Source organism: Schistocerca cancellata, chromosome 5 (genome assembly GCF_023864275.1).
Source record: "Schistocerca cancellata isolate TAMUIC-IGC-003103 chromosome 5, iqSchCanc2.1, whole genome shotgun sequence".
NCBI lineage: Eukaryota > Metazoa > Arthropoda > Insecta > Orthoptera > Acrididae > Schistocerca > Schistocerca cancellata.
This window is the reverse complement of record NC_064630.1, coordinates 663356001-663369164: the sequence shown is the minus strand read 5'-3', so window position 1 is coordinate 663369164 and position 13164 is coordinate 663356001. Positions and strand designations below refer to the sequence as shown.

The following is a 13164-nucleotide window of genomic DNA, read 5'->3' as shown; positions in this document are numbered from 1 at the left end:
AATCTGGCAGCTTGGGTGCTCCAGTAAAATTTTTCCCAGTAGTATCTAGCTGCTTGCTGCAACTGCTTACACAGCCAACAGCCACATTTCTGTAGCCAGAAGCGGGAGAAGGTACTACTCAACTGCGCATGCACATGATCCCACTCGTAACTGCTAAAACAAATCTAATGTAAACAGTTGTGACGTCATGCTCATCAGAGGGAATTTGTTGTTACGGAACATTGCATAGACTTCGAAAGCCTTTGACACATTTTGCTGTTGGCAGATGCTTACATGAGCACTGTGTTTTGTTGCTGTATATGGCGCATTTCCTTTGCAATTTTAAGTTCTATTTTCGTTTTTTCTCTCGTTCATGTTTTATTGTTGCAATATTATTCTTAAATAGCAGTACAGAGTAATATCCTTTGTTAGAGTATCTGTTCTTGCCAGTCAAAATTACAAAAATTTAACTGAAAACAAAAACAAAGAAAACTTCCCGCAATTCTAAAAAATTCCCGGGTTTTTCCCAGTTTTCTCCTGGATGAAAAAATTCCCTGGTTTTTCCTGGATCTCCCGGTTGTCCCAGGTCGTATACACCCTGCTCTGTTAATTGCATATGTGACACTGAATTGTGTGCTGTGTGGAAGTATTCAGTAGCACTTACTTAGTGCTGTGTATGAAACGTGTATTTCATTAGCAATGTTAGGTGGGTCCCCCCATGAACCATGGACCTTGGGGTTGGTGGGGAGGCTTGCGTGCCTCAGCGATACAGATGGCCGTACCGCAGGTGCAACCACAACGGAGGGGTATCTGTTGAGAGTCCAGACAAACGTGTGGTTCCTGAAGAGGGGCAGCAGCCTTTTCAGTAGTTGCAGGGGCAACAGTCTGGATGACTGACTGATCTGGCCTTGTAACAATAACCAAAACAGCCTTGCTGTGCTGGTACTGCGAATGGCTGAAAGCAAGGGGAAACTACAGCCGTAATTTTTCCCGAGAGCATGCAGCTTTACTGTATGGTTAAATGATGATGGCGTCCTCTTGGGTAAAATATTCTGGAGGTAAAATAGTCCCCTATTCGGATCTCCGAGCGGGGACTACTCAAATGGACATTGTTATCAGGAGAAAGAAAACTGGCGTTCTACGGATCGGAGCGTGGAATGTCAGATCCCTTAATCGGGCAGGTAGGTTAGAAAACTTAAAAAGGGAAATGGATAGGTTAAAGTTAGATATAGTGGGAATTAGTGGCAGGAGGAACAAGACTTTTGGTCAGGTGAATACAGGGTTATAAATACAAAATCAAATAGAGGTAATGCAGGAGTAGGTTTAATAATGAACAAAAAAAATAGGTGTGCAGGTAAGCCACTACAAACAGCATAGTGAATGCATTATTGTGGCCAAGATAGACACGAAGCCCACGCCTACTACAGTAGTACAAGTTTATATGGCAACTAGCTCTGCAGATGATGAAGAAATTGATGAAATGTATGATGAGATAAAAGAAATTATTCAGGTAGTGAAGGGAGACGAAAATTTAATAGTCATGGGTGACTGGAATTCGAGTATAGGAAAAGGGAGAGAAGGAAACATAGTAGGTAAATATGGATTGGGGCTGAGAAATGCAAGAGGAAGCCGCCTAGTAGAATTTTGCACAGAGCATAACTTAATCATAGCTAACACTTGGTTCAAGAATCATGAAAGAAGGTCATATACATGGAAGAACCCTGGAGATACCAGAAGGTTTCAGATAGATTATATAATGGTACGACAGAGATTTAAGAACCAGGTTTTAAATTGTAAGACATTTCCAGGGGCAGATGTGGACTCTGACCACATTTTATTGGTTATGAACTGCAGATTAAAATTGAAGAAACTGCAAAAAGGTGGGAATTTAAGGAGATGGGACCTGGATAAACTGACTAAACCAGAGGTTGTACAGAGTTTCAGGGAGCGCATAAGGGAACAATTGACAGGGATGGGGGAAAGAAGTACAGTAGAAGAAGAATGGGTAGCTCTGAGGGATGAAGTAGTGAAGGCAGCAGAGGATCAAGTAGGTAAAAAGACGAGGGCTAGTAGAAATCCTTGGGTAACAGAAGAAATATTGAATTTAATTGATGAAAGGAGAAAATATAAAAATGCAGTAAATGAAGCAGGCAAAAAGGAATACAAATGTCTCAAAAATGAGATCGACAGGAAGTGCAAAATGGCTAAGCAGGGATGGCTAGAGGACAAATGTAAGGATGTAGAGGCTTATCTCACTAGGGGTATGATAGATACTGCCCACAGGAAAATTAAAAAGACCTTTGGAGAAAAGAGAACCACTTGTATGAATATCAAGAGCTCAGATGGAAACCCAGTTCTAACCAAAGAAGGGAAAGCAGAAAGATGGAAGGAGTATATAGAGGGTCTATACAAGGGCGATGTACTTGAGGACAATATTATAGAAATGGAAGAGGACGTAGATGAAATGGGAGATACGATACTGCGTGAAGAGTTTGACAGAGCACTGAAAGATCTGAGCCGAAACAAGGCCCCGGGAGTAGACAACATTCCATTAGAACTACTGACGGCCTTGGGAGAGCCGGTCCTGACAAAACTCTACCATCTGGTGAGTAAGATGTATGAGACAGGCGAAGTACCCTCAGACTTCAAGAAGAATATAATAATCCCGATCCCAAAGAAAGCAGGTGTTGACAGATGTGAAAATTACCGAACTATCAGTTTAATAAGTCACAGCTGCAAAATACTAACGCGAATTCTTTACAGACGAATGGAAAAACTGGTAGAAGCTGACCTCGGGGAAGATCAGTTTGGGTTCCATAGAAATATTGGAACACGTGAGGCAATACTGACCTTACGACTTATCTTAGAAGAAAGATTAAGGAACGGCAAACCTACATTTCTAGCATTTGTAGACTTAGAGAAAGCTTTTGACAATGTTGACTGGAATACGCTCTTCCAAATTCTAAAGGTGGCAGGGGTAAAATACAGGGAGCGAAAGGCTATTTACAATTTGTACAGAAACCAGATGGCAGTTATAAGAGTCGAGGAGCATGAAAGGGAAGCAGTGGTTGGGAAGGGATTGAGACAGGTTTGTAGCCTCTCCCCAATGTTATTCAATCTGTATATTGAGCAAGCAGTAAAGGAAACAAAAGAAGAATTCGGAGTAGGTATTAAAATCCATGGAGAAGAAATAAAAACTTTGAGGTTCGCCGATGACATTGTAATTCTGTCAGAGACAGCAAAGGACTTGGAAGTGCAGTTGAATGGAATGGACAGTGTCTTGAAAAGAGGATATAAGATGAACATCAACAAAAGCAAAATGAGGATAATGGAATGTAGTCGAATTAAGTCGGGCGATGCTGAGGGAATTAGATTAGGAAATGAGACACTTAAAATAGTAAAGGAGTTTTGCTATTTGGGGAGCAAAATAACTGATGATGGTCGAAGTAGAGAAGATATAAAATGTAGACTGGAAATAGCAAGGAAAGCATTTATGAAGAAGAGAAATTTGTTAGCATAGTATAGATTTAAGTGTCAGGAAGTCGTTTCTGGAAGTATTTGTATGGAGTGTAGCCATGCATGGAAGTGAAACATGGACGATAAATAGTTTGGACAAGAAGAGAATAGAAGCTTTCAAAATGTGGTGCTACAGAAGAATACTAAAGATTAGATGGGTAGATCACATAACTAATGAGGAGGTATTGAATAGAATTGGGGAGAAGAGGAGCTTGTGGCACAACTTGACGAGAAGAAGGGACCGGTTGGTAGGACATATTCTGAGGCATCAAGGGATCGCAAATTTAGCATTGGAGGGCAGCGTGGAGGATAAAAATCGTAGAGGGAGACCAAGAGATGAATACACTAAGCAGATTCAGAAGGATGTAGCTTGCAGTAGGTACTGGGAGATGAAGAAACTTGCACAGGATAGGGTAGCATGGAGAGCTGCATCAAACCAGTCACAGGACTGAAGACCACAACAACAACAGGTGTGGGTGTCGGTTTTGTGTGGTTATCATGTACGACAAAACATGAAATAAAAGTGCCAGACCCATGACTTGGGGTCCAAACACATTAAGAAAGAATGTTGGTCATGACTTGGAAGCAAATTGGCCAACTGTTTTGGCAGCCTGGCAACAGCGAACATTTCGGGTCTGACGTTGAGAGCTCTGATTCGAGGAAAGCAGCCAACAAGTGAGATGTTCACTATCAAGCAATTTTAATCAGACTATAATACTTGTAGTATTTGGCTCCTTACATGAGGCGCTGCTTTTCCTGCTGTCTCTTTTCTACGTAAGTGTATTTTCCACACACACACACACACACACACACACAGAATAAAAGAGATACTACATACAGAAAAGGTTGTAGTGGACCTTCTAATGACTTTATTTCATAAGCTGATTGCGACTTGTGCAGCTATTAATTTTGAAGGTCTTACAAGGCAAATACCAAGAATCTTTTGCTGTGTAATCTACAACTTCCATTATTTGCAATGATTAGCAATACCAGAACACGGAAAAAAGGTGGTGGAGCAGACATGAAATTAGCCATTCTTGTTTCCTTTGAGTTGTGTTTGGGTCATTGAGTATTGGCAGTCTCGCTGCTAAATGCCCGTTCTGCTTAGTTGGTAGCGATCTTTCCTCACAGAGGTACTCATATTCCACTTGGGATTTTCATTGGCTAATTCAGTTTGATAATCTTCTTGTTCAAGTATACATGCTTATGTTTCTGCTGACTTGCTCCAATTACTATTTGTAGGTATTGACTAACTTCAGTCACATTTTTACCGTATTTACTCGAATCTAAGCCGCACTTTTTTTCCGGTTTTTGTAATCCAAAAAACCGCCTGCGGCTTAGAATCAAGTGCAAAGCAAGCTGAAGTTCTGAAAAATGTTGATAGGTGCCGCCACAACTAACTTCTGGCGTCGAATATATGTAGCGCTACACAGGCATCCTTTGTAGGCACAAAGATAAATACTGGCGCCAAAACCTCTGCGTCAGTAAATAAAACTTAAAAAAAAAAAAAAATTGGAAGACGAGCATTTTTCTCTGCCCGAGTTTCGACCACTGCATTTTCATACATTATCCAACGAAGTAAATACAAATTCCGTATTGTTCATCTTCGAATTTCAATGTACTACGAAAATCCGACTGGTAATACTGGGATTTTTGTCAATATGGCCAACTCTACGTTCTGAATTTTTTCCTACCTGTGAGAAGAGATGGTTGCTAATAGGAACCTGATGAAATGTGAATCACATGCAGTATTCTCTTCACCACAAGAATAATACGAATATAAACATTTTGCCATGTATTCTTTCGTGTTTGCTTCTATCTCATTTAAATCCTGTCTGCCAAATAAACTACGAAACTAGAGTGAGACAACAGCAAACGCGGAAGAATATACGTATCGTGTCATGTTTATATTCGTATTACTCTTATGCCTAACAGTGATACAGTCAGAAATGAAGCACGGCAACTGACTAGATTTTTAAATCTAAGTTGACTAATTTCTGTGCAGAATTTGATGTACTAAAGAAGCGGCCGCAAAGATTTTCAAACGGAGAAAAATTTTCACCAAACTTTCGTTCAGAACATGTTATATCATACGCAGTCTATTATTTGGTTCTTGTTGATCATTATCAAATAAAGCAGCAGTGTAAGTAACAACAAATAGCAGTCTCTTGCCATTGTTTCGCTAATGTGACGATTCCTCTCTTTTTTTAATTGTAGGCGGCGGTAGCGTGCACAAAAGCAAGCCATGCCGCGAGCAGCGACAGGCTGTAAACACGCACTATCAGAATGCGACAAACAATGCATGACACAGTATAGTAATGCATTTTCAGCTTACAGTGACTGACGTAAACACCTATAACATTGAAAACGGCACTTATCAGATCAAAGCAAAATAAGCAATCGATTCAAACCAGACGAAGCACGTGAAAAAGGAAGGGTATCCGTATAAATACGGACGGAGCGCCTGACGCATAGCAATGGCTACCTGGTAAAGCTTAACTGCTAAGCTTTCGACTCGAACCAAACTACTGTAGCTGTATCGTCATTCATTCGACCTAAATTGTGTCTCATATTACAACGGACCAACTTTGTTTCGATTTGGAGGTGCGGCCTAAAACTTTTCTCTCCCCTTGAATTTCGAGTCTCAAATTTCAGGTGCGGCTTAGATTTGGGAATTTTTTTTCTCCCTTATTTCGAGTCTCATATTTCAGGTGCGGCTTAGATTCGAGTGCGGCTTAGATTCGAGTAAATACGGTATACCTCCAAAATAAAATATCAACAAGGCAGCATACCTGTGTAATGCAAATGTGAGTGCAAGTCCAGCCATAACAGCCTCACCCCCTGATAATGATGCCATACCAATACAAGGCTTTCCATGTTCTACAAAGCACACTTGTACACCACCAAGGTATGGCTCCTCCTCATTTTCAAGTGTCAGCATAACATGACACAAGTCACTCTGCATTAAATCCTAAAATAAAAATTAATTCATATATTTTCAGGTCTTAAAATTAACTGGTCTATTAAATTTCATTTTTTGAAAGTGTTTTAGCAAATTAGAGGCATACATGAAATGCTAAGAACAGGGTTTCCCAAACTGTGTTCCATGGAACATGGTGTTCTGAATGGAAGTGAATAAGTGTTCTGCAAAAAACTACTAACAACAGAGTGGTTTTTTTCTGACATTTTGACAAAGCAAATTGTTTTTTATTTTATTTTATTACAATTTGTGTATTATTGGTTATGATTTAAAATTGAAATAATCAAGTTTTTCTCATTATTTAATATTTTAATAACCTTCACAATAAACAAGATGTTCCATCAAACTACTAGGATTCTCAAAGTTTTCTGTCGAAGTGAAAGTTTAGGAACCCCTGCTCTAGATATATCATATCAATAATAAACCATAAAATGCCCCATAATATTTTTCAATCAATATTTTCTGCTTAGACTAGTGTCTAGCACTATTCTAAATCTTTCAATCAGACCTTTCTCTTTTCATATCATTTCCTACAAGGCTCTTTATTAACAGGAGACACCACAAGACCTCTGTGGTCCAGCAGAGGAATTGAAATATCAAGTACTGAAGAAAAAGTTTGAACAAAAACATGATGGAAGCCAAATCATGCAGAAGACTTTCTCTTCTGTCATTCAATGGCAATGACCACGAAAGCATGCGGACGTGTCAAATTTCATGCCACACAATGGCATTGCCAGGGCAGGGCAGCGGAAAAGGAGAGAAGTAAAAAGACTGAAGGTGTGATGATGGAACAGAGGGCTGTGTAGTGCTGGAATGCGAACATGTAGCCCTGCATTTGATGGGACAGGTAATATTTGTGACCAGACTGGAGCAGGTGGGTTAGGCAGCACTATACGTGAGACCAGTCATATGATCTACAAGCTAAGCTACAACCGTTCTACATGGGCACGACAAGGAACAATCTGTCTGTCTGCACGAATGGCCACCGACAAATTGTGGCCAAGCAACATCTGGACCATGCTGTTGCTGAGCACGCCGTGCAACACAACGTTCCTCATTTCAATGACTGTTTCACAGCCTGTGCCATAAGGATCCTTCCCAACATCACCAACATTTCTGAACTGCGCAGGTGGGAACTCTCCCTGTAATATATCCTACATTCCCATAATCCTCCTGGCTTCAATCTTTGTTAGTCATTGTCCTTACCCATCTAGCCCCTTCCCTGTTCCCATTCCAGCATTACACAGCCCTCTATTCCACCAACGCACCTTTAGTCTTTTTACTTCTCTCCTTTTCCACCACCCGTACTCTGCCTCACCCTCAATTTAGCCTTGCAACTGCACCTAGCTGCCCTAACCTCTCTTCACCACATCCCTGTATGTTCCCACAAGCAGCACTTTACCGTCCCCACTCCTACTCTGCTATGCCTCCCCTCCCTGCCCCAGCCTCCTCTTTACTCCTGCCAACCAGTTGCCTCCCCCATCGTGTGCTGTTGCTCAGTCTGGCTTCAGCTGCCAGAGAGTGTGGTCATGTATATGTAACTTGTATTTGCATTTGTGTGTGTGTGTGTGTGTGTGTGTGTGTGTGTGTGTGTGTTTAATGTTTTCGATTTTCAACGATGGCCTTGCTGGCCGAAATCTTGCTTTCCAACAGTCTTTTTGTTGTGCCTGTCTGCAGCTCAGAATATCTGTTATATGATGAGTAGCAACTATCCTTTTCACTGAGATAAATCTAAACCATCTGCCTTCACATCTTGTAATTGTACTGCAGTATCACTGCTCACCTCATAATTGGTAGTTGCTTCCCTCAAGATTGTAGTGTGATTGTCAGTAGGTTGTACATGCGTCTTAGTTGTCAGTGCCATGATTATTGCCCTACAAAAATACCAACTGTTGTGGTGCCACGAAGTTACAAGTTTTATATCAGTATCAACCACCAAAAGTATCTGTAGTTATAACAAAAAGTTATGCATTTGTGTGCTGGGTCATCAATGTAGCAATCAGCCACACGAGGACAGTCTCAGAATCAAAAGACATGGACTTTCTCATAATTCAGTGAATATTAAATTGAGGGATGCCTATAAACTGTATGTAATTAAAATTCATGAGTGGAGACACTTTCATTTGAGTATCATGTTGCAATATCAATAGGCAGCCGCATTGCAAAAACCATTTATGCATATGCTTCTGAAAGAGATTGGTAGAGAAATTGTTCGAACTATCAAAAACAGAATTAAATATCATAACAGTGACTTTTAAATATTTGAAGGGCTACTGAATGAACAATGTATTTGAACAATACAATAGGCTGTAATGCATCACAAATAGACAACTTTGGCTGCGGTGCTATTCACAACGTATGACTACTATTGTAATGCTACAACAATACGTGAATAGTGCAACCCACATTATTATTTTTTACAGATATCATATACATGGACCTTTAGCAGACATTTATGGTCCTCATTATATGCATGCTGCCCCATCCTGCAGCTAATTAAATCAATGATAACAAGGTTAAACTGTAGTTGGTGGTTGCAGTATGGAGAAGATAAGTGCCATGGGGGAAAACATGTGTATGTGGTCTAGGCACACAAGTGTTAAATATTATGGTCCAAGTGCCTCTAAATATTATGGTCCAAGTGCCTCTATGGCGTTTTATTAGTTGTGTGAGAGGCTCTGAACTGTGGATGCAGGGTTACCTGTCCAATGTGTTTTTAATCCTCAGGCTGTTCACATGGCTACTTTGAATCAATATGTAACCTGAGGTGAAGGAATTTATTAATAAAAAAACTGTGAACAAAAACCTGATTGTCATGTGATGTTACGAGTGGCATTGCAAAGAATCTTAGAGTGCAGTGATATTACAGGAAAACCTCACTAACCCGTCCCCTACAGGACTGGGAGCATGGTTGGAACACAAAAAAGGCCAGATTATCAGAGGAACACTTTTATTGATACAATACATCACAGTACAGTAGAACACAGCTGTAATGTTCAACTGGAAATACTGTCTGAAATATCGTTCCATATTAAAACAGTAACAAAATGAAAACATACACGTACTAAAAAACTCACACAAAGGTGTAATGTATGGTAGTGCGAGTACTGTAACAAATGTGTGTGTGTGTGTGTGTGTGTGTGTGTGTGTGTGAGTGAGTGAAAGTTTAACACCTGCCCATACCTTATCAGAGTACTGCGTTAATACACAACTGATTTGGACTTAACTGTTTACAACATAAGAAACCACAATGCCAACTTCGGTTTTGCCACTATGTTTCGCCATTTCCTAATCCACAAAATGTGTATTGGGGTAGGATTTTGGATTGTTTGGGGAAGAGACCAAACAGTGAGATCATCGGTCTCATCGGATTAGGGAAGGACGGGGAAGGAAGTCAGCCGTGCCCTTTCAAAGGAACCATCCCAGCATTTGCCTGGAGTGATTTAGGGAAATCACAGAAAACCTAAATCAGGATGGTCGGACGCGGGATTGAACTGTCGTCCTCCGGTATTGGGGTAGGCCTGGAGCTTTGTTTCATGTGTTGAAGGACTACATCAAATGCATTTTTAGCATCTATGTATGATACTCAAGCCACAGGTTCATTGTCTTCATTGTCATCACCATCTTTCTCCTTGTCACTGGTTGTTCAAGTTACAGCATCAATGAATTGGTCATCAGTTGATTCTGCTTCTGTTATGCAATCAACATCAGTTGTACTCATCTGCTCACATCACTGGGATCAACATCTGCTTGTAAAGATAGCATTATATGATGTTTAACTGGTGCCATAATTTAGTTGTACACACTTTAATATGTAAGAAGAACACTGTTACTAATTTATAAAAACATCGAGTTAGAAATATTTCGATTGAATTAGAAATTTCATATTTAAAGTGATCAAACTATCACAGCTGGCATTGGTCAACTCTCAACTGATCCATATCACAGACAATGAGCCATCAACAAGTCCAGCCCTGACTGCAGCAATGGCCCATGCAGGTAAACAAAACACCGGAAATGGTAATCTTTGGACTACGCAGGGAGCTGGATCACCCAGTGTCAGATTGGCAAGGTTCTACAGTACTTTGCCGTTATCTGTGACAAAAGTGGCACCTATGATTGAAGCAACTAACTACAGGTGGAAACTGCAGATCACCAAACAGCCACTGGATGGCATTGCTTCATTTCAACAAGACAACTATGGAAGGGGCGTGACATTGTGGCCATGTGAGCTCTGGAGTGACCAGTTGTCTGACTCAAGTTTTATAGCAACATAGCACTTCCTGATGCAAATAAAGCCCCAAAGTGAAGTTGACCAGCAATACACACCCTGATTCAATAATTGCAGTATTACTGAATATAGTGACAGTAAATTATAAACTTTGTCTTCTACTCTGGCACCTGTTAATCAGTTACATAAATGTGGCTGCAGTCTATTCTACCTCATTAATGCAATGCTAAATTATGATTAGGCTGTCTGTATTCAAAGACTGTATGTATGTCTGGTGTGCCTCGTAACACTGTGTATTGGCACTGAAATAAAAGTGTTTCAATTTTTTCCCTTGGTCACGTGTATAATAGAGGGTAGTTATTTATGATTCAGTATTTTAATTATGTCTGTCTGCTCATGTTATATATTTTAATCCAAACTGTCAGACAACAAAGTCAATGCATTGCAGTAATGGTCAGGAATAGTGTCTCATGTGGTGAAAATAACTGAAAATGAAGTAGATAGCAGCAAGGTATCAGGAATTCTGGAACAAGGGGTTGCAGTTTGTCAGTAGACAGAGGAAGTCTATGTGCTAAATAGTCACCTGGCCCAGAAATGACCAGGCGAGATATCTCATTAACATGTCTGAATAGCATAAAACAATAATTGCTTATATATATCACATTTGTCTTTCTTGGTGCCGGAGATCTTACATGGTACCAGAGCTCCTTCATTCCTCCTTGCTCCATGGAGATTACAAATGCTCTTCAGCAGGTAGACTCTGTACCTGTTGAGTAGTGTTTTCCCACAGTATGTGTCCTGATGTGACAAACTAATTGCGATCATGCATGTCTTTGCTGTGTATTTGACGTATGTGGTATATGCCCTTCCATGAATGGCATGGATCACAACAATATTGTGTGACAAAAAATTATGTTCAGCCATTGAGTGCTTGTCTCATTGCTTTCCTTATGCTCATTTTCACTTTGTTCAGCTTTTGTTTGTCAGCTAGATATTTAGACTTCTCTTCAATCTGTGATGAAGCTCTCTTTCTTTATGTAGCAGTTTTATGACCTGGTTATTAAACGATGGGTGGCCTTTCCCATGCCTTAAGACCTTTCTCGGAACATACTCGTCCTAGGCGTACTGAACAGTGATTTTGAATTTTTTCCATTTGTGCTCCACATCTTTGTCCTCAGCATTGAACATTCGATGGTGGCTTCTCAGATAATCCGCAATTTAATTCAAGTCACAGATACTCAAAACATGCCTCATTAGGAACCCTTTCTACAAGTTATCTATGGAGATTCAGGGATTGAAAAGTTCTGTTAGCTACATGGCACATGGCAGTGTTCATTGTACAGCTGCATGACAAGTCATAATATATTTCAAACAGTAATCAGTATTTACAGATGTGTGTAAACATTTTCTTTGCACAATATCATTGTAATCAAGTAAATATTAATCCACCAAGTACAGATAAACAGCAGCTACTTAGTATAACTGAGAAGGCAGCAGCTGTTTTAAAAGTAGCAGCTTTCTTTCTAATGTATATGATTACACTTAGCTAAATAGCATTAAGCAGTATAGTTTACTTATTATTGGATATACATATACAATTCACAGCAATATTTACAAAATAAAGACAAAAATGCGTGGGATCTAGTCTCAATTGATCTTATAGACTCTATTCATTCCAATGTTAGGAGAGGCATTGGTGATATCCTTCTGGTATCCACTGAAACATCTTGTAACAATAATGCACCTATAATAATTTTTTTTTCTTTATGAATTTAGATAAATTTGTCTTTCTGAATTTATGTAAAGTAATATAAGTAATGTTTTGGATTTCTTTGTCTTTTCGTGTCATGTTAAAGAAACTGTAAGCAACTTTTAAAAATGAATGTTATTATTTATGTTATGTTTCAAGCAATTTGATAACCAAAGGAAAGTGTATTTAATGTTAAAACTATTGGATGATGTGAAAATTGTAATTTATACACTTGGTCCATACGTAGGTAATGCATTAGGATATGTGTAGTAGAAAACCTGTGGTGAATACCCTACCTGTAGGGGAGCGGGGAAAGGTGGATGCAGGCGAGCGCGGGAAAATGCACACTGGCGCGGTTCGGCACAACGGGCTCAGTATAACAGTCGGAGTTGGGCATCGGTCAGAGGAACATGTACTGTACCGAGGAGGCTATCTAGGAAAAGTGGATTCCATTGAGCCTCGGATGGGCCGATTCCGACGACTTCTTGGCATAGCTATATTCTCAGGCACAAAATTGGAAAGATTACAACGCTAAGAAGAAGGAAAGTGCCGATACTGTGAGACCCTTAGCCGTGCTTGTATGTGTGCTGTGCTGCCCGCTATCTCGCTGCCCGCCAACCGTCGCACCGACTTGCACAGGTCAAACCTTTACTTCATCTTTAGAAGTGTATTTGTGTGGACCAGTGTCGAAACTGTTTCTAACTATTC

The 13164-nt window shown here is 40.0% G+C and overlaps 1 protein-coding gene across 1 annotated transcript in view; it reads right to left on the bottom strand.

Annotated features, from left to right (window-relative positions):
• Nucleotides 1-13164, bottom strand: part of LOC126188749 (structural maintenance of chromosomes protein 1A-like) — a 261744-nt gene that overhangs the window by 42323 nt on the left and 206257 nt on the right. Inside the window, exon 18 of the mRNA XM_049930359.1 lies at nucleotides 6288-6466. Coding sequence (XP_049786316.1) covers nucleotides 6288-6466 — 179 coding nt within the window. The remainder of the gene's footprint in view (nucleotides 1-6287; nucleotides 6467-13164) is intronic.